At 36.2% G+C, this 22,331-nt stretch overlaps 2 protein-coding genes and 1 long non-coding RNA gene across 3 annotated transcripts; 1 reads left to right on the top strand and 2 right to left on the bottom strand.

Annotated features, from left to right (window-relative positions):
• Positions 1-1,464: 1,464 nt before the first annotated feature.
• LOC148790163 (uncharacterized) lies at positions 1,465-1,842 on the bottom strand. The gene has a single exon (XM_088892214.1). It carries the CDS (start codon positions 1,840-1,842, stop codon positions 1,465-1,467), a length of 378 nt encoding a protein of 125 aa, XP_088748340.1.
• Positions 1,843-6,788: 4,946 nt separating this feature from the next.
• Positions 6,789-12,597, top strand: LOC104608929 (wall-associated receptor kinase 2-like). Its single transcript, XM_010275055.3, has 3 exons — positions 6,789-8,062; positions 8,190-8,372; positions 11,244-12,597. The coding sequence occupies exons 1-3, from the start codon at positions 7,174-7,176 to the stop codon at positions 12,419-12,421; spliced, it is 2,250 nt and encodes a 749-aa protein (XP_010273357.1). The 5' UTR covers positions 6,789-7,173; the 3' UTR covers positions 12,422-12,597.
• A 2,601-nt stretch (positions 12,598-15,198) lies between these two features.
• LOC104608847 (uncharacterized) lies at positions 15,199-20,864 on the bottom strand. Its single transcript, XR_737160.3, has 5 exons — positions 20,619-20,864; positions 20,322-20,456; positions 16,802-16,917; positions 16,564-16,677; positions 15,199-15,798 (listed from the first exon to the last, which is right to left on the bottom strand). It is a non-coding gene; the product is annotated as an uncharacterized LOC104608847 (long non-coding RNA).
• Between the last annotated feature and the right edge of the window lie 1,467 nt (positions 20,865-22,331).

Genomic DNA, 22,331 nt, shown 5'->3' with positions numbered 1-22,331 from the left:
TGGGCTATCTCAAGCAAGTGTATGTGCTTGCGTTCGACCACACCATTTTGTTGCGGTGTGCCAATGCAAAAATGTTGATGAACAATTCCTTGTTGTGACAAAAAACTCTTCATGGGATGTGAAAAGAAATCCAATCCATTATCTGTCCGCATGACTCGTACAGGACATTGAAAGTGTGTTTTGACCATATTACATAACTAAGAAAAATAGTAAAGAACTTGAGTTTTACTATACATCAAATACAACCAAGTGCTACAAGAAAAGACATTCATTATAGTGAGAAAGTATCGCACGCCACTATGAGAAGGGGTAGAGTAACCGCCCCAGATGTCAACATGAACTAATTAAATGAAGTAGTCCCGAAGATCGAGAGCTGCTTATAGGAAATGGCATGCGTGATTGCTTTGCACGATGACAAGTGTCACACGGCAATCCTGTAGGAATAGTGGAAATGCCAGGAACTAAAGAAAGAGAATGCCGAGAGGCATGACCTAGTCATTTGTGCCATATGCTAGCAATGACTTCATTGTGAGCAACCAAAGCAGAGGAACATGGAGCATCTTCAATAGTGAAGTGATATATTTCATTTGTGCTTCACCTGTGCCAATCACTTTCTTCAACACTGGGTCTCGAATCACACAAGTAGTTGACAAAAAAAGGGCAATACATCGCAATTAATCAGTTAATTTGTTAATAGAGATCAGATTGCAATGGAAACCAAGTATATGGAGAACCTCATGAAGAGTAATATCGGGGTCAGCATAACCGGCCCTTGATGTGTAGCTTGCAAAACTACTCCATTGGGCAAGCGAACTGGCTTGAGTTGGGCCAACATTTTATGAACAGTAAAAAATTTTAGATCAGAGACCATATTATCTGAAGCTTCGCTATCCAAGATCCAATAAGGTTAGTGAGGAGAGTTATCAAGAACCTTACCAAAGGCATTGGCTATGATGTCATTCGTTGCTATGAGTGTCATAAGCCAATTGTATTGTTCCAAGCTTAACCCTTATATGGGAGATGCCTCAATATTATGTGTACTGGCTGAAGCAAATGCAGCTTTTGCACCTTTGTCGTATGCTTATGCGGCTTTTGCTCCTTTTTCGTATGCTTTTGCTTTACCTTGTTCTAGTTCGGTGGACATCCGACAAGCTCAAAACAACGGTCTCGTGTATGCCTAGGTTTCTTGCAGTGCTCACATTTCACTTTAGGCTTGGTCTATGTATTGGACCCCGAGCGCTTCTTGGAAAAATTCGCAAAGAGTGTTGCTCCGATATCAAGATCTGCATTGATCGGTGTATTGACAACGACAAGATGTTTCTCTTCTTTGACTACTAGAGCATATGCCCTATTGATGTTTGGCAAACGATCCGCTCCAAGAATATTGGATCTAACATTGCTGAAGACATCACTGAGTCCCATGAGAAATTGATGCAATTTCTCATCTTCTTGCATGGCCACAAATTATTTAGCCGCTCTACAAGTGCACTCAGATACAGGAATCAGTGTTTGAAGTTTGTCCCATAGAGCCTTCAATTTAGTGAAGTAGGATGCTACTGAAAGATTTCCTTGCTGCAATGTTGCAAGGTTATTTTTGAGTTGGTAAGTTCTTGGCACATTCTTCTGCGAGAACCTCTCCTCAAGATCTTTCCATATTTCACTAACTGTGTTTGCATAGACAACATTGTCATGGAGTTCATGGGCCAGTGAATTGAAAATCCAAGAAATCACCATTGAATTGCATTTGATCCAAAGTGATTCTTGCAATGACCCTGTGACAGGTTTTGACACTGAGCCATCAACAAAGTAGTACTTGTTCTTGGCTCTCAAGGCACTTCTCATAGCACATTGCCAGGTTGGATAGTTGTCTCCATTGAGAGGAAAAACACCAATAGAGTCTTGGATTATTCAAAGTGTGTAGAAAATAGGGTGAATCATGGTTCAACTCCATCGCAAGGAAATTAGATGGAAGAACAAAATGCAGAAGCCTAGAATGGCTCTCATACCATATAAAATGGCACAAAAAATAATACAAGAAAAGGAAGAGCAAAAGTGGACGAAGTGAGAAAAGTCTCATTTGGTACTTTTTGCCAAATGATGACATATTTTTTGTATATGGGTGAAATACATATGCGATGAGATGTAGTTGCGATGAAAGTAATACAAATATCACGTGGCAGATGTCCTCGGATTGCCAGCCTGGCTTTCCAAAAATTTCGCAACCAAATCTTGTTCTATTAACAACTCTCTCTCTCTCTCTCTCTCATTTCTTCTTATTCTCTGTTGCTCTGAATCAACAACCCAACCCTCCAATCAGTGCCGCCACTACAACCTTTACCGCCATTACAGGCCAAGATTTGAATCCCCTAACCATAACTTTTGTTAATCTTTTTATTTAATTTTTTACTCTCCTAATTACTCGGTATTACTCTCCCGTGCTCAACATGGGCGCCCCTGGCTAGTATATATACTAAACCACAATGTGCCTTGGAGATCGCACATTGCAACATTTTTATATAAGAGAGGATTGACGTAGGAAAAAAGGTGGTGTAAATTTTCCATCAATTTCTAAAATACAAAATTTGCATTGCAAATGAGTGCAAAAGAGGCCAAAAGTATGAATTTTGTATTTGATGAGGGGTGATTTGGTCCTCCCAAACAAGTGGTGACATGTGGCTTCCTGACGACACCTTGACGTTGAATCAATAGAACAACTCGATAAGTTAGCTTTGAGCACCTCGCTTAGGCAGACCTCCACCTTGCTTGGGCTGACCTCCACATCGACAAGGTCGAGCTAGCAGATCCCGTAAGATTGCGGCGACCTGTTCTGGGAATTGGTCGAGTTGAGAGACCCGAAGGCAACCTATTTGGAAGAGCTCGCTAACCATCTCCAGCGGTTCATCACTAAAGGCGCTAACAACGCGACCATTAGAACGACTCGCCATATCACGCGCCTTGACTTCACTTAGATGAATCAAAACTCCCATGAAGATCTCTCAATTGGCACCTTAATGCACTTGAAAATGAGGAAACAGCTCCACAAAGGGTTCAAGACTGCTACCCTGAGCCCCTAGAGTCTAGGGGCCTATATAAAGACATCTAGATCCACTTAGAAAGGCATGCACACTAATACTCTCAAGCTCTCTCACACTCTTAGAGGAATCTCCATTCACCTACTGACTTAAGCATCGGAGTGCCATCCCCAGGTAAAAATTACTCGGGCACTCTCACCCTTCTTCCTTTGTAGCTCACTTCAGCTTGGACACCCAAACATCAGCTCAGCCCAGCCAGATTGGCATCCATTCAGAGTTCAAATCACAGTACATGAGGGAGTGTTCAGATTGCGTGACATCAATGTCAAAGTGAGAATCATGGACTCATGGTTAAAAACAAATCGATTGAAAATTGCATCAGGTGCAAAATTAGTATCTGGCTCACATTTGCACTCCATAGTGCACATAAACAAAGCAAAGGTTTTAAAGGTTCTTTCTCTATGCTCCTGGTTAGCTTCACGTTTTTAACAAAAATGAGCATGGTTTTCAAAACTGGACTGGACTGAACTATTGGACCGGTTGACCCAAGAACTGGTTAGGTAAGCAGTTCCGTTTTATCCTAAAACTGCTTTTTGACCAAAAATCGTTGATTTGGTCAATAAATCACTGACCTAGGTGGTTGAACTGTCAACCCAAACAACAGTTTTGGGCTGTTTTTTTTTATTTTCTTAAGTCAAAATGGACCATCTATTCAAACTGGATGGTCAGACGGTTCAACCCGAAAGCTGATCCCGAGAACGGTTCTGTATCAGGTCTGGTTTTAAAAACCTTGGAAATGAGGACACAATAGTTACTAATGCTCTATTTGTTTGCAGCGTTATTTTCACAATAAATTCTTTGTTTGATTTTTCCTTTCAATGGATTGAGCGCAACAATGTTCATTTTAAAAAAACAAATTATTATTCCTACAGAAATTAATTAATGTTCATTCTAAATGAGTCGTGAATTATTACGCCATTCCCATGGATTTTGGGATGAGAACGTTACACTACAAAAACCATTTCTATTTTTCTCTTGTTCTTCTCTTAGACTATGTTTGGTTTGAAGGAAAAGGTAGGAAAACCCTTACTAAGTTTCCCTATCTTGTCAGCTTCTTACTTGATTTTTTTTTGTGAATTATTCAAATGCCATTTTTAGCTTTCCAGTAGGTCAAAGTCGTGAGATTGCATTAGGAAAGCCATTTATAAAAGTCTATCTAGCCGTTTACAATGGGCTAAAATGATCATGTCACACAATGGATTAATTTTAAATCTCAAAAAGGATTTTTTCTTCCTCTACTCCTCATATTTTAGCGATTTTAATTTCAATATTACATAGATTCTTCCATGTCGATTAGATGCAGCCATGCCCCCACTGTTAAAACAAAATTAATACTTAAGGGTGAACATATTTTAGTTGAAACCCAAAAACTGAACTATATAATGAAATTCAGTTTTAACTGAAGGAAAAATTCAGTTTGGTTATTTGCTTCTCTTTAATTCAGTTTTGGTTTATTCAGTTCCATTTTTAATTAAAAAAAACAAAAGGAAAATAAAACTGAATGCTCAGCTCTATTAAAACTGTTATATATATATATATATATATATATATTAAATGACTAAGTTACCCTTTCTTAAAATCTCATATGGAAGAAAATCCATTATAAATTTACTTTTGTTTGGAAATTATAATAATTTTACTTTAAATTTAATAGTACAATTTCATTTATTTTTTATTTCTTCTGTTTCAATATAAGAAGCACACTTTGGTTTCTAAATTGGAAAAAAAAATAAAAAATTTATCTAAAATAAAGAAAAATTTTGTTTCTTTTTAGATTTTAGCTGAATTAATGACTGTTTTGTCACTTATGGTTTGAGGTAACGGCTTTAGGCCAACAGTACGTAGGAGCTTGGATGTAATCGATATATGAACAATAGGGGATCAGCAGGAGATAAAATAAAATTAAAGATTAAGGGAAATATATAAAATCAGTAAAACATGGCCCATAACTGCAACAAATACTAAACATAATTACCTCAAATTGAGAAAAGCATTTCAATTGGGACTTACAATTTTATCAATATTAGTTGCTGTTTTTAAGTTGTTTGAACAATGAAAGTTATTTATATTTGCTTGCCATTTTCAAAATTGTTATTGCTGTTATTGTCATGATGACGATGATGAGGAGGAGGAGGATGATGTTGATAAAAACAATGATGTGAATCAAAGATATTCTAACTAGGTCAAGAAGGCTTGAATTACGACCCACCTATGGGCCCTGTAGATCAACCATTTGTTAATTCTTCACTTGCAGTCCAGATCAGCCTTAAACCTTACCTCTCATGGTTTTCATAACTGGATCGGACGGATGGTCGGACCGGAAAAACCGGAAATCGGTCATATGATCAATTCTGTTTTTCTCTAAAATTGGAATTTTGCCAAAAATAATGTTAATTTGGTCAGCAAACCGCTGACCTGGGCATTCGAACCACCCAACGGTTTTGACCATTTTTTTATTAATTTTTTTGTCAGAATAAACCGACTGTTTGACCCAGGAACCAGACCCCTGACCGGTTTGTTGTTTGATTCAGTTTTAAAAACCTTGTTATCACTTGTTAAACATTTTCTCATTACTTCAGCCATAGAGACTTCTAATTTTAAAGTTGAATCCTGGGCATGTGACAAGGATTGTTGGCATGAAGTTTTAAGGATACACAGAAGGGAACTATTGGATCCTTGGGGGATTGAAACAAGTTGCTACTTTGGACCTATATCATATCCCGGCTCCTGTTGACATGATATAAAAAAAAAAAAAAAGAAAAAAAGAAAAAAAAAAACTTGTAACGAATTTTACTATTATGGTTTTGATTGGTCAAAGTTTTTTAGATACCATGTCTTTCTGTCTTTCTGGCATTATAGATTTTTCTTATTATTTTATAATGCTTAAAACGGATCCATCTTTCCCCTATCCAACAATAATTTACTTTGGGTCAACTTACATTGAAATAGCTAGTAGCTGTAAGAAAGGCCAAGAACAAAGTGAACAAGGACGAGAGAGAGGACGTGTAAGCATGGTCTTGTGACTTTAGGGGTGTTAATGGACCAGTTTTGGGTTGGACTCCATCCAAATCAAAATCCATTTGGATGGATTGGATGGACCAATAAGACATATTGAGTTTGAACGGACTGACCAATATGACATATTGGATTGGACCCGGTCCATCCATAATGAATTTATATTGGATTGAATCAATATCTGGTCCATTCATAGAAAATAAGAACATAGATATCAATGGACCAGGTTTGAGTTGAAACTAATCTAAATTAACAGGAATTTGAACAGATTAAACAGTCTTTCGATCGGTCTAAAATGGTCCAAAATATTCATTGGACTGGATTGGACCAGGTCCATTTGTAATGGACTCACATTGGACTAGACCAAATTGGACCAAATCCAGTCCAATTGACACACCCCTAAAAAATAATTGCAGGTTCGGTTGCCGCCTTGCCGGTGGAGAATAAGAAGAAATCTTATTGCATGGTAACACACATCCAAACCAACTCTCATTCATTGGAGTGCAGGGGATAATTATTTATAGAAATCATAAATAAAATACAGCCCAGGTAAAAAAAAAAAAAAAAGAGTCTCGTAGATGATTGGCTGATAAAATAATCAGAAAGACCAAGGCCTAATGGCGTTCTACACACTCAAGATGTGAACAAAATCAGCCAAAGTCAATGAAAACGAAATTACACCGCGTTACTCGGTTCATTTTTCATGATGTAATATAGGAATGTGAGCGATGTAAGCGTGAAAGTGATCATCATTTTAATTGGAACAGTTCTACTACGCGGCTGGTCTGAGGATTCCCGTGTTCTGAAATTGTTTTACGGTGTCACATTGATCCATTATTGGGCCGATCGATCAGGAGATAATCCTCTGCTAACCTAAAGAGATTGTTTACCACTTCAGTTAGACAAAACAACTCTTTCTCCTCCTGATTGTAGCGAATACCTGGGATGGAAAAGAAAAGAATGCTAGTCTTTGATTTTTTATTTGGCATCTCCAGTAGAACCTATAAAAATGATGGAAGCAAATGGACACCTAACGAAACAAAAGACGTGAGCTCAGTAATACCTAATGGCTTTGGTTGTGTTGATTCTGCTTCAGCTCCTTTTGTGGTGGCCACCGCCGACGACGGCCATATCATCAACCGTGTCAACAGCAAAAACCGGTTGTCAAAAAAAATGTGGGAGTGTCACCGTTCCCTACCCGTTCGGCTTGGATGACGATCCAATAAGCTGTTACAGAGAAAGGTTCAAGCTACACTGCAACAGAAGTTTGGACCCTCCCATACTGTACATCGGTAACATAGAAGTTCTAGAAATATCGTTATTACCGGCCCAACTGCGCGTCCTAAACTACATAGGCTACGATTGCTACAACAGTACTTCTGGTAATGACAAAGGCTTCCCTTCTTTCAAAGTGAATAGTAGACCCTTCACTTTCTCCGACACCCGCAATAGATTCACGGTCATTGGTTGCGACAATTTTGCTCGCATTACCGGCTTTAACGGCCGCAACTTTACAAGTGGATGTTCCATGATTTGTAACGACCAACAAAGCGGCTTTATTAACGGCTCTTGTTCAGGCATTGGCTGTTGCCAGACTTCCATCCCCAAGGGTTTCAAAAGCTTTAAGCTGTATATTAATAGCTACCATAACCACACCGACGTCTTGGTTTTCAACCCATGCGCCTATGCTTTCCTGGTTGACTCTGAGTGGTACAACTTCTCAGTGTCCGATCTTGGGGGTTATATGGATTTCTATAATCGAAACAGAGAAAACGTTCCAATGGTGCTTGACTGGGCGATAGAAAACTATACGTGTGAAACTGTTTCAAGAATCGACCCATCTTATGCTTGCCGCAGCAACAGCCAATGCTTTAACTCTCCCAACGGTCGTGGATATCTCTGCAATTGTTCTCTGGGTTATCAAGGCAATCCTTACCTCGATGACGGATGTCAAGGTATTGTATTTCATCTTCATCCGCCTCTTCATCACTCACTGTGAAATTTGATCTTCCTTGAATATACTGGCTAATCTGATAGAGTATGTATATATATATAATTGAATTAATTATGAATGGATTGCAGATATAGACGAATGCGCTGATGAAGCTATGAATGAATGCAAATCTCCTTTAGCGGTTTGTACTAATACGCCTGGGAGTTATACCTGCTACTGTCCATCTGGAACAGTGGGCGACGGAAGAAAAACTGGAACTGGTTGCACTGCCATTCAAGGGAAGCGATCTCCGGTCATGCAAATCGCTTTAGGTAATAATATATTCAGTCATCTAACTAGAGAATTGCGGTTTGATTACAAGTCTGGTTTCTCTATAACTCAGAAGTTACATACTTGAATCCATCTCAAAGGGGATAATTTTATCATATCAGCTTTTATAACATTCCCCCATGAACGAAAGTTGGTTACTCACTTGGAAGATGAATATAATTTTCTATTAATTCTACATAAATCTGAAAAAGGAATATAGGTATCTTGGTCAATGAGAACCAAAATCTCATTGACCAACTTTTCTCTCTCAAAATCCAAAAAACCCAATGAGCCCTTAGGAGATTTCACATATATCTTATTCTCATGTGACTTAAATTAAAGGATCATTTACTCAAACACCCTGTGTAGTTTCACGGAATTATTAAAACCTTCTATTAGATAGAAGTGGAAAATACCGGTTTCGATACTAATATCTGTTTAAACAAATTTAATCAAAATAAAATAAAAATGAAAATACCTGTCTTGCCCTTGATAAAATGCAAATAACCACTCTGTTTGATCAGTTTTATTTTGTTATAAGAATGAAGATATACTATTGTAGATGAAGAACCCAGACGCCATTGTTCTCTTTTTCATTCTGCCGAAACCAAACACTATTGTTTAGAAATTGATAAACCAAACATACATTATTTCTTTCTAAAAGGTTTATTTGCAATTCAAAGAATACTTTTTTGTAATAAATAACCATGGGCTCATGCCATTAAACGTTTTCCATTCTGTTTAGGTGGTCACGTGACCATTTCCAGACGGCAATAAAAACGTTCTTAACAGAGGTCAATTAAATAAATTGATTGCAAACTAGAATGGGTGTTTTAGTAAATGACTCTAAATTAAATTTCCCATATTAACATGACATTTGTATTTATGTATCATATTCATATAAAACACAATTGGATATAAATTAATATGCATATAAGAGTATGTATTTATGTAACTTTGTATGTATAGAATCGGCCCAGGCTGAGCAAAGCTCATTTAGGGGCGTATGTGAAGGCCCGTCCATAGAGGGAGCAGTACTCGTACAAACCATTGGCAACTTAAGAAACATGCTTGCATAAATGGGTAATGTCATGCCATGAGCCTTATATCACAGCATGGGCCCATCGTAAGGTCATTCAACCGATTCAAATTGAGTCTTCCTGGCCCATTTTCAATTGATGTACCAAGGCTTAGTTTGGTTGCAGTGCAAATTTCATTTTCATGTCTTAATTTACTTCATTTGTATAGCAATCAAACAAAATAAGCTAAAATTTGAAACAAAAATATGTCAGAATTTACACTTAAATCATTTGCACTGCCATGGTTTTACATCTGTTCACACTGCAACCAAACACAGCCTAAATTGCCCATTTGCATTTATACATTATAAAGCCTAATTTGAGACTAAACCCTACCCGACCAAAACTTTCAAAAAGTCTGTGCTCCTTTTAGGTTCTGGACTGGACCAGGATGTTAAAGCTCAAGCTTGGCCTCAATTCTAGTTGGGCTTAGGTTGAGGCCATCAAGCCCAAGACCAACACTAGTTGTTTAGGCTTTAAGCTAACTTGGGCTTTTACATCTGATTCTTCCAGGCTCTGAATTGATGTCCAGATCATATGGTTGAGCCCAGATAACCTTAGGCTTAGTTTGGAAGGAGTATAAATATAAATATGTAGAGTGCAAAACTTTACATTTCGTTTTATTTTGTATGTATTTGCACTCCTTTCAAACTGAGCCTTAAGTTCACCCCAATTGATGCAAACTCCGAATAATTAAAAAAATGATTTATAAAGAGAACCTGCCCAAAAACTACCTAGGGATTTATAAAGGCCAACTGGGCAACTGGGCAGATGTCTCTTTTCACCATTAAAATGATTTATGGACTATAATTTGCCACTTGCACCATGTTTAAATGATGAGAATATGCCACTAGATGGGTCTAATCCCATCCTGGAAGCATATTTTTACTACCATTACTTCAAGAGTCTTCATCATTAACCTGCTACTGATGTCAATTTTCTGACTACAGCCCCATTAACTAGATCAAACTACGGTCATCGTATATGAATTGTGAAATATTGAATAATATCACCAATCTTAATAGGAAACTGAATGTTTGGATGGATCAAAACTCCCCTATCTGATGGAGGTCAAGACCGGTAATGTAATTTTTTTTTTTTTTTTGAAAAAGAAAGGTAAAATCTATTCAAAAAGAGAGAAAAGTATACAACAGGTATATAAAAGACCGGTAATATTGGTAATGTTATCTTTCCACGAGGAAATGGATAAAATTGATTAAAAGATCTCTTATTGACTTAAGGGTATATAAGATGGCTCGTCTAGCAAACCTAAGCAAACCTAAATAATGGGAGGCGGGTTGGGGGTTGAGGGGAAAAACTTTATTTTATGGTTTTTAAAAATGACCCGGAGATCGAACCAGTCAGGGGTTCGGTTATCGGGTCGAATGGTCGGCCCGTTCTGACAAAAAAATAAAAAATTTTAAAAAAATAAAAAATGGTCAAAACTGTTAACCACCCAAGTTAGCAGTTTGCTGACCCAAATCAATGGTTTTGGGCAAATTTCTGGTTTTGGGGAAAAACGAAACCGGTCACCTGACCAGTTCCCAGTTTTTCCAGTCTGGTCAGGTTTTGAAAATCATGCTTTATTTAGAAAGGAGAGAGCATGTAATGAAAAACTCTATTTAGAAAAGAGAAAATGTCATTTGGGCTATTCTAAACTGTTATAAAGCCAAACAGGTTTAGAACTGGGTAAAGTTATTTATTTATTTATTTATAATTGTATTAGAATAGAGCCTTATTTTCAATTAAACTGTGGACATTTTCCTGCTCGTGACATTTCTTATGTCCATGTAGGAATTAGCTTTGGCATCTTGGTTGTGCTATTTATTGGCTCTTGGATATACTGGGGAATTGAAAAGAGAAATCAGAGCAAACGCAAGGAAATGTTCTTTCAGCAGAATGGAGGTCTTTTGTTGAAGCAACAACTCTCTTCATGTGATGGAAATGAAGAAATTGCAAAGATATTCACTGAAGAAGAGCTCAAAAAGGCAACAAATAATTATGATGAGACAAGGATTCTGGGTCGTGGTGGTTATGGTATAGTATACCAAGGATTTTTACCCAACAATAGGAAAGTAGCCATTAAGAAGTCCAAAATAATGGATGAAAATCAAGTTGAGCAATTCATCAATGAGGTAGTTGTTCTTTCTCAAATTAATCATAAGAATGTAGTGAAGTTGTTGGGTTGTTGCTTGGAGGCTGAAGTTCCACTGTTAGTATATGAGTTCATAACTAATGGAACCTTATTCCATCACATTCACGATGAGGGGCACAAATATTCAATTTCATGGGATGATCGTTTAAGGATTGCTTCAGAAACTGCGGCAGCACTAGCCTATTTGCACTCTGCAGCCTCTCCTCCAATTATTCACAGAGATGTTAAATCTGCAAACATACTTTTGGATGATAATTACATGGCAAAGGTGTCAGATTTTGGAGCCTCAAGATTAATTCCATCGGACAAAATTCAAGTTACCACATTAGTACAAGGGACATTGGGGTATTTGGACCCAGAATATTTTCATACAAGTCGATTAACTGAGAAGAGTGATGTTTATAGTTTTGGTATCGTTCTTGTGGAATTATTAACAGGAAGAAAAGCTTTGGATTTTGACAGACCTGAAAATGAGAAGAACCTAGCTACCCATTTTGTCACATCCATGAAAGAAGAAAATGTTTTAGTGATTTTGGAGGATAGAGTCCTGCAAGAAGCTAGCGAGGATCAACTTAAAGAAGTAACTAACCTTGCAAACAGATGTCTAAGTGTGAAGGGAGAAGAAAGGCCCACAATGAAGGAAGTAGCAATGGAATTGGAAGGATTGAGGAGGTACAGCAAACATCCATGGGTAGAACACAACCATGAAGAAGCTGAGTGTTTGCTTGGCCAGTCATCGAATTTACATAGTTGCAAAGCTGATGAATATGATAGCTTAAAGGATCGTGTTGTAATATCATTAGATAGTGGGAGATGATTGCTTTACATTACAATTTCATGGCCATTTAACCTTGTGTTATAAGAACCTTCGCTCTACTGTATTGTTTGTTCAAGTTACACTCTTGATATTTTGATAATAAAACTCTATTGTATTGCTTCTTATATAAGAGTTGTTGCTATATTGTATTGTATTGTATTGTATTGTATTGTCTGTTCAGGTTACGAATATGAAATTCTAATACTAAAACTTTATTGTACTATTTTTCCATAAGAACTGCTTCTTTAATCTTTATTATTTGTTCAGTTTAGATAAACTCAGGCTGGGCTTGGTTTGAGGCCTAAAATAGCCTAAGCTCAACCAGTACCCGACTTGATGATTTAACCTGAGCCTGACTTCATTCAAGCATTTGACTTCATCATTCAAGCATTTCCACCATCGTGTGACATAAGCACCTATATATATGTGCATATTTTCATTTCATTCGATTCTTAAATTGAGCTATAAAGCCCAGTAAAAGGTGGATGTGCAAAAAAATATTTTCAAATATCCCTTTAAACCCGACCAACCTACCCAGATCCAACCATAAACCCACTAAGCCTAAGCTTGCAGGAGTGTTCAAATTCGAACACCAAACCAAAAACCGAATAAATTGATATATATATATATATATATATATATATATATATATATATATATATATATATATATATATGCCAGTTGCCAATACCTTACTCCTCTTGCCAAAAAAAATCTGAATTTGGTTCGATTTGGTTTGGTGTTCAAACTAAACTGAACCGAATTGCAAACTAAACTGAATTTGGTTCGATTTAGTTTAGGAGAATGACAAAACCAAAGTATCGGTTAGGTTCTCGGTTCTAGCTGAACCGAATTGCCTGAATTAACACCCCTATAAGCTTGGCCTAAGTTATGTTGGGTTAAGCTCAAGCTGGACTTGAGTTTCGTAAACTCGGCCTTGACATCATGTTGGGCTACACCCTGCCTAGTGTTTAAGTTTTAGGGTTGGGCTTTAGGCTATCGTTGACACCTAGCTCATCCCAAGTTGCACCCTTATGTCAAATAGGAAGATCTACGAGAACATTGTGTGGATGCAATGTTTGATACATTAATAACTGCAAGCCTTGTTATTACCGTCATTAACAGGGCATGTGAAAAACAATGAGGGAGTGTTTTATTCTTGAGATTTTGAGAGGGAGGAAAGTTGGCAATGGGATTGTCAATCCCATTGATCAAGAAACCCATGTTCTTTTTTCAGATTTATATGAAGACAATAAATTAAGGCCATGTTTAATTTGTTGCTCAAGGCCTCATTTTTTTTTTCAATTCTTGCTCATTCTTGCCAAAATGACCAAGAATGAATTTAGTTACAAAATTCTTGCCATCGGCCTCATTCTTTTCAGAATGACAAATCAGCCATATCACAAAATTTGAGGTAGCCTACAATATGAAAAATAACCATGCCCCATCTTGCCCATTTTCATTCTTTAAAGAAACTCCATGCCAGCGGCCATCAGCATAAAAACACTTTTATGACAAAAGCACTTTTATAAATGTTATTTTATGAAAAGTACTTTTACGAAAGCAAAGTACTTTAACAAAAGTACTTTTATGAGTGCACTTACTTTTATACGAAAGTAATTTTACAAAAACCACTTTTATAAAAGTAATTTTATGAAAAATACTTTTACGAATGAGGTATTTTCTGAAAGAACTTTTACAAAAATACTTTGACACGAAAGCACTTTTATGACAACACTTTTACGAAATCCCAGTTGTCAGTTTGAAAATAAATCATTTTTTTTAGGAAAAAGTATTGTGTTCATAGCAATATTTTCTCTTTTTACCCATTCTTGTCCATTTTAGAATTTCATCTTGAGCAATAATAAAAAAGAATGAGAGTTGAACCAAACATGGCCTAACTTTCCCATCTTGGGAAAATTGCCAACACTTGGAAGGGACAAAAATGCCCCTTTTGATAATAAATTTTTTATGGATAAAATGGTCATTATTTTCTCTACTTGGAAAATAAAAGCAAAGGGGGCCTAAATGGTAAAAACTCCCCTTCTACTTTAATCAAGTAAATTTCTCAACAATGCCCCACCGTTGCATTTTTACCTTTAAACTAGGGTCGATAGTTTCTAGCCCGAAGTACAGTCATTGGTGCAAATGCACGAGTGAAAATAAGCTGAGGGTAAATTCTGATCATATTTGACTGTCATTTGTTTCCTAAAAGTAAAATGTGGTCCCACTACAAGAAAAATGGTATAACCCAGCAGTCGCAAAACCGCCGGTTCAGGCCTAAAGACTGCCGGCTTAGACCTATGCCGGTGGTCATACACCCGCCTCTTAAGCCCGTGTCGCCTTAGATCAAGACCTCCACCTTTTCTTGCTGGTTTGTCAAAACTGCCGACATAACATTATTAAAGACGGCGGTTGCCTTAGGTTTTGCCAAATGTCACCTGCTATCTTAGGTGGCGGTTTGAACTGCCGGCTTAGGTCCTATATGACCACTGCCTTAGGTTTTGCCAAACATCGCTTTCAGCATTAGTGGTGGTCTGAACCGCCGGCCTAGATCCCATATGACTGCTGCCTTAGGTTTTGCCAGATGTTGCTTCCTACCTTAGGTGGTAGTCTGAACCGCCAGCTTAATCCTATATGACCGCCACCTTAGGTTTTTTAGTTTTTATACCATATTCATTCCAACATTTTTTGCACATGCACTTTTATTGATTCATCACTTCAATACATGTTTTAATACAAATCTCATGACCATTGATACATAAAAACAACTTAAGTAAAACAAAAAATCGCAATTTAAAACAAAATCTATTAATTTAAAGATTAGTTACATAATATCCAAAACAAATTATTCAAATACATGTATTTGAATATCCAAAACAAAATCTAATACACAAGAAGCAATTTGCATTGATAGTTTTTCAAATGACCAATGCTTCCTAATGGTGAAACAGAAATTCAAGCAAAACTCTTTAATATTCGTCCATGCCAAGGACTCTTCAAATCACCTTGGATAGGACGAAGTTGAATAGTACCGTGCCTATAAACGAGGAGCTATTGCAGCAAAAAAAACCAAAGGTAGGTTTAGCTGACGGGAATTCAGCCATCACTTCCAAGAGACTTCTCTGACTCTCAACAACCCATTGCGAATACTCATCTTGGAAATAGAAAAGATAATAAAAACAAATTAAAAATATAAAGAAAGGTACTAAGTGATAGCCATGCAATCATAACAAGAAAATAACCCAAATAAATACTGTAGCACTATCAAGGGAAAAATGGTAACTATGGACCCTTCCCTCAGGTGATGCCAAAAATTTTAGTCTTTCTGCTTCACTAGGTTCAGATGCATGAGCAGCCAAAGCAACAAGACTATCCTGAAAATACCAAAAGATAAAACCCAATTATCTCAAACTTCAAGTACAATGAAGGCAAAAGATACAAGATGAACTAACAACATTCTGCAATTCATAGAAAGCAAATGATATTAATCTGAGTCTTACATTGTTTGTCAGGTAGCTCTCAACATGGTTTGTTATGGACTTATGGATGTGGCTTCCACAATCCCCTTTAAGGCTCTAGCATTCTTGTTTACAGGAAAAACTAAGGTGGGTTATAGTTACTGCATTTTGGGTTTGCTCCAGTTTTGGAGGTTAAGAAGGGTCAAACAATTCTTCACAAGGTAATTTAATTCCACCCTCTGTAAGGAAGAGATGGTTATGGGATTACAGGGTTAGAAGATCCCACCATAAACACTTTTTCCATTAAGATACAACCAGTAACACAACTTGTATACATAATTAGACATAACACAACTTGGTAGTCTTCATGCTATAAGCGACCGTCTGCATGCATGCAGCACGACAATTTCTTCTCAGTGTACATCATTAATTCAAACCACCAAATTAGAAAAATTAATAACTGGGGTTTCAATTTTCAAGAGATTGATCTCGGTCTTGAGGGGAAATTTGATCGACTTGCTTGAATGTATTGACAACTATATAATTTTAATTAATTAGCTAGCTTTTGCTTAGAATCTATAAGTTTCCTTCAGCTTCTCTATTTGGGGCTTTCACTTCAGTCCAGCTAGCATTAGTTAATGGGGTTGGGTGAATGGGGGGGGAGCAAATCATGCATTGCACCTGTTACCCAGAAGTCTATGAAGTTTGATGAGAAGCTCCTCTTCTTCTGCGGAAATGTTTCCTCTCTTGATATCTGGCCTCAGATAATTCAACCATTGAAGCCTGCAACTCTTCCTGCATTGATTCAATCCTACAATTATTATATAACACCCACAATGAAAATTGAAATATTGTAACCAAAAAGTAGCAGTAACAGCAAAAGAAAAGAAATTATATATGGAGAGAACAATTGGCTTACCTGCTTTTTAAGGAGGTTCTCTCCATTTTCCTTCTCCATGAGTGGTGATGTAGTCAATGAGTATCTGATCCCCGTAAACCGACCATGCTCCCCTATTCAAGCCCTCTTTTGCACAACTGTTACGAGTACCAATTTTAGTGAAAGCTTTTCTTTCTTTCTTTCTTTTTTTTTTATTTTTTTTTTGCAAAATAAGCAACAACTTCATTACTTGTAATTTACATAAGGTTGTGAGGTCGAAGTGTAGCTGATTGTCACTTGACAAATGTCATTCAGTTATAGTTATGACAAGTTTGTATGATCTTTCCAAGAATAAACAAGATGAGCAAAAAAATACATTTATAAATTAATAAGGTGAACATGGAAAAGAAAAACTCCTTTTGTTAAATAAGGTGAAAATATAACTAGAATATGGATTGTATTATTCATTAAAAAAATATGGATTGTATAAAAAGGTAATACTAGAAAAGATTATTTTACATAAACATGGTATCTTATGTTCATTGATAGTAAGTAAATGTTTGTTTATTTTTTTTACTTTTTACACCATGGGTTTGTTTATCCTAGTCATCAGTTATGTGTGGAAAGGCCAAACATAGGACCCTGTATTCTGAAATGAAGAGGTCGATAAGGAGCACCTGAGTTTTGATAATTCCTACTTGATAATGGTACGAATGTTTGGTTTGTTGTGGATAACTGTAATAATAACATGTATATCTTGTGTTGCAATAACCATACGGATCAGTTGAACTTGAGTATGATGCATTGCCAGAATGGTTGGTTTGCAACATCTGAATAACACTCCAAGCTGCAGTTAGCAAAAAACCATGGCACTTAGCACTCAAGACGAGATGCCATGAGAATGAGAACAAGAAATAAGGACTTCAAACTCTGATTTTCTTATTTTTACTATGCTTTTAAATTATTTATTTACTCCATACTATGATTTGCTCATTTTGTTATGTTTTTAAATTATTTATTTACTTTTATGATTGTTTATCACCATGTATACATGCCATGGTTTAAAGGGAACGACTTAACTAGCTAACCCACTCCCTGTTCTAAAAGCTGAACCTAAAACTACCAAAGCAATTTAAGGGGCATCATAAAATGAAATGGAAGGTTCAATAATTTTACTTCTCCTGACATTTCAAAATCAGATCATTATAAAAAGATCTTATAAATGAGATTCAAACTTATGGCTTTGCTGCTTCCACGTTTATTGATGTCGCAATATATACAACTTGGGCAATAAATCTCTTGCCTCTGAACTTTATTCATTTTGATTCCCAAACAACTCAGATTCTAAGATTTTTTTTTTTAACAAGGATGGAACATGGAAGAAACAAAGAAAAGACTACAACGCTCTAAGGCAAGGGTCACCCGGCCCCACATATCATTGCATGGGAAGAAGGATATATGAGGATATATGAAGATTTTCAAATAGAAACCATGTATAGATAAAGTTACCAGAAGAACCAAAGTTTATGCATAGAACTAAGGAATGGTATTTTGAGGAATTAATGGCACCCTATGGCATGCTACATCTCTGAAAGCTACTTTCATGGCATTTTGGTGGTTATTTCATTTGGAACCAGGTTCACCTTATTTCAGTGGTCTTTCACAACCATTTGAGGAAGGTGGTGTTTGTTAAGCAACTTAAGTTGGATGAACCATTAAAGGTGACATTAGGATTATATTAAAATTGAGAAGAAGAATGTAGAAATATTGGTGGAGGATGCCTAGTGTTATAGAATAAATCTGGTTCTTATCATCATCAAACATGAATAGGTGTTTCTTTCTCTTGGGTTTTAAGATTGATTAATTAGATGGTAGAGCTGTTAAATTCTAACGTAGTGTGGGTTTCTGATGTATCCTTTGTACATTTTTATTTATCTGGTAGAAATTTTGTGGGTTTGTTAATGGTCAAAAAGGAAAGAAATTTATGTCTTTTATTGATTGTACCTATTTACTCATGGGAGTTTACATTCATGAAATTTAAAATTTATAGCATTCCAAAAGGTTACAAACATCAAGATCTTATTTGTTAATAAAAGTTCATACAAGGGAACAAAGAAGTTTCTGTTAGGAATTTATTATTTTTTATTTGTTCCGGATGTACATATGGCCTACTTATTTATCAACACTTACGAGGTCATTTTCCAAAAATTATACACATCGAATTTAATCTTCTACTATGTGATTAATACTGTCCTGTTATTAAAAGGATATATCCTTGATATATAACCTACAAATCAAATGTGTAAGCACCTAACATTTCCTCTTGATATTCATAAATAATAAATCCTGCCCCATTGATTGAGCTGTTCTGATCTGAACTATAGGGGATTTACTGTGTTTGAATTATAGGTATTAAAGAGTTTAATGGGATCTTGTTTCTGATGAACAGATGATGCAGGAGGAGCAACCACTACGGGTATCTTGGCATCTCATGTTTCATTATTTAGATTGGGGTTTTTAATCAGTTGTAGGTCTAAGCAATTCTATGTGTTGAAACAAACAGGGGTATTCAAACATAAATAAAGAAAAACTAGGTGAGAAAACAAATTGGTAAATATTCTCAATTTGAATTCATTCAACTTCTTATTTATAAACTAAATTTGGACACTTGTACTGTTTCTCTCTCTTCTGCTATGAGGTTTTCGACTGATTTTATGAAGATAAAGTTGGACTTCTAACTGTTTGTAGCAAACTTTTAGTCTTTGAAGTCATGAGGACTAAATCCACAATTGCAAATTTTTGGAGTTGGCTTAGAAACCAAGGGACCACGTCATATTACTATTGCTTGAATTTCCCCCAATCAACACTTAATACTTAATGCTCGGATATAGGAAGGAAGAATTCCATATGACCAAAAGAATATCAATGAGAGTCATAAAAAATGTTCCAGCTACAAAGTAGCACAAGTAATAATTTCATGGATTATAAAATTAAGTTTAGTGTTCAGGAATGGTATTTTAAGTAGTAGTTGGTCATCGTAAGTGTTTTCGTTCAAGTTTGAGGGAGTTACTGCCGGAGTTATATGTTCTTACTCAAGCAGCAATTTTTAGAAGTTTCAAGGTAAACAATCTTATGTAAATTACCTGTGGCTAATGAATGTTTGGATTTAATATCAAAGAATTCCATATTCTCTATTTCTAGGATTTCTTTGGAAATTATATGACACTTTGTTACCACAAGCACAAGCACAGCATGCAACCACATTGGAATCGGGAGACAATCTTATGTAACTTAGTGTATACAGAACGCATTCACGTGTGCAACCACAAGCACAACACGAAAGTAATAGACAAACAAAAGAATAAAATACAAGCTCTCTAACTCTGGAAGCTTAAGTTAGGGTTTTCCTGTTTTTGAACATATTAATAATCCCAATATATATTCAGCCCTCGGTATTTCATCCATAACACGTCATGAAATCCAAGTATACTCTGCCTTGATTTTTGTATCATGTTCAATAACAAATTAAAACAGGTAGTCCATAGAATCCAAAGACAAATACCTGAAGAGACCGGACCAATACAAGCACAACAAGGCGGAAAAGAATCTTCTCGACACCGACAATAGTCCATTGATTAATAAACCCTCCTAAAACCCTTTAGAGGCCACACATAATTCGGAGCTTGCATGAATAGCACTATTGATCAAACCATGAAGAAAAATAATTTTAGATTCATCGAATGCCCTAGAATCAGAGAAGACACAACTGAATCAACCATGAAGAAGAAGAAAATGCCCTAGAATCGGAGAAAACACAACTGAATCAACAACGAAGAAGAAGAAGAAGAAGAGGCCTTACCTTTCCCTTTTTCGTCAAAAGCTTTTCTAAATCCATCAATCGATCAATTTCCAAAAGAGTTTTACAAGAAGAAGAAGAATTCGTTGAACAGGCAAAGTAGAAGAAGGCGGGATTTTAAGTTTTTGGATCTTTGCTCTCCCTCTCTCTTTCTCAAACGTAGGAGGCCAATTATTTACACTGGCTCAAGTCTGTTTAAATGCAAAAGTTTTGTATCTATTCTCAAAGACCGCTGGCCAGATTTTTATTTTCTTTATTTTAGTTTTATAGATAGAGGTCTTTATAATAATGCCAACTCAGTTGTCTGTATAGTGACGGTCATAACGACCGTCCGCGAAGATACTAGAATTTGGCCATTTCTCTTATTCACAATTTTGCAATACTAAAGTTCTACAAGTTTTCCATTTGGAAAGTGACAACCCATAAAGTCCATTATGTCTTTTTTTTTATTTTCCTACAATGGATTCCTCTTAATGCAGGATCCATTAAAATTAATTTTGATGCCTCAACCTATGCTAAGGGATCCTGTGCCTTTGGTTGTATTGTCTAGAATCATTTCAATGAAGCCTTACACACCAAATTAGGTCAAATAGGCGCCTCTACAATTTCGGTAAATGAGATGTGAGCTGCCCTTGAGGCCCACAAACTTGATCTTCAAGTGAATGCTGGGGAGACCATCATCGAAGGAGACTCTCTATTAGTCTGCAAGGAAAATCAAAACCACGTTGGACGTGTCATTTTATCTTCAAGGAGTACATGCAGATCAAGCAAAGGAGTCGGGCTATGTTCCACTATGAGCACACTTTCAGAGAAGGTAACAGAGCTGTGGATTGGTTGGCGTGCAAAGGTTATGTTCTTGAAGAAATGGAGGTCGACGAGAGCCTGTGGAAGTTTAGGTTTCTGGTTTTTCTCAATGTTGCTGGCCGGCTGCTCCTCCTTTGGCAAGTGATTTGTATTTGGTAAAAAGTGGAGAATAAATACTTTTTGTTAAAAAAATACTTCTTAAAAAGGTGATTTGAATTTGGTTTTTTTTCTAGCACTTAGTGCTTTTTTCAATAGAAAGGGACAAATCAGTCTTTGGTATTTTTTAATACTCAAAATACCCCCACATGAGGGTTTTACCACCTTCTCTTCTTATTCAAACATAGTGAATCAAGTAGCGGTGCACCCCAGTTACAGGCCCACCAACAACGATCAACGGTGAGGAAAAACGACCAACGGGCCTGTCGTTTTTCCATTTTCTTACATTTTGTGAAGTTTGTCTTCATATTAAGCCATTTTTCTACGATTTGGAAGAGTTTAACAACAATAATCTCACCGTCTAGCTAGCGACAAGGGGGTTAGTTCCGCCAACTCCTCCCCTTCATGTTTGGTGTTTTTTTTTTTTTTTGTATGATTATTTGTCAAATTTGAGAGTATTTTGGTTTGGTATGAGAAATCTGATTTTTTTTTTGTTAAAAATCATGCAAAAAAAGATTGTTGAAGTTGGAAGTGGTCCTTGAAAATACTTTTTGAAAGTACTTTTGTGAAAATTGATCCTTGAAAGTGTTTTTTGGAAGTACTTTATGAAAATCGATCATTTAAATGCTTTCTGAAATTATTTATTATTATTATTATTATTATTATTATTATTATTATTATTATTATTATTATTATTATTATTATTATTATTATTATTATTATTATTATTGTTGTTGTTGTTGTTGCTGTTGTTGT

This window comes from Nelumbo nucifera, chromosome 7 (genome assembly GCF_055504915.1).
Source record: "Nelumbo nucifera cultivar China Antique chromosome 7, China Antique-T2T, whole genome shotgun sequence".
Lineage (NCBI taxonomy): Eukaryota > Viridiplantae > Streptophyta > Magnoliopsida > Proteales > Nelumbonaceae > Nelumbo > Nelumbo nucifera.
This window is presented reverse-complemented; position numbering and strand designations above follow the sequence as displayed.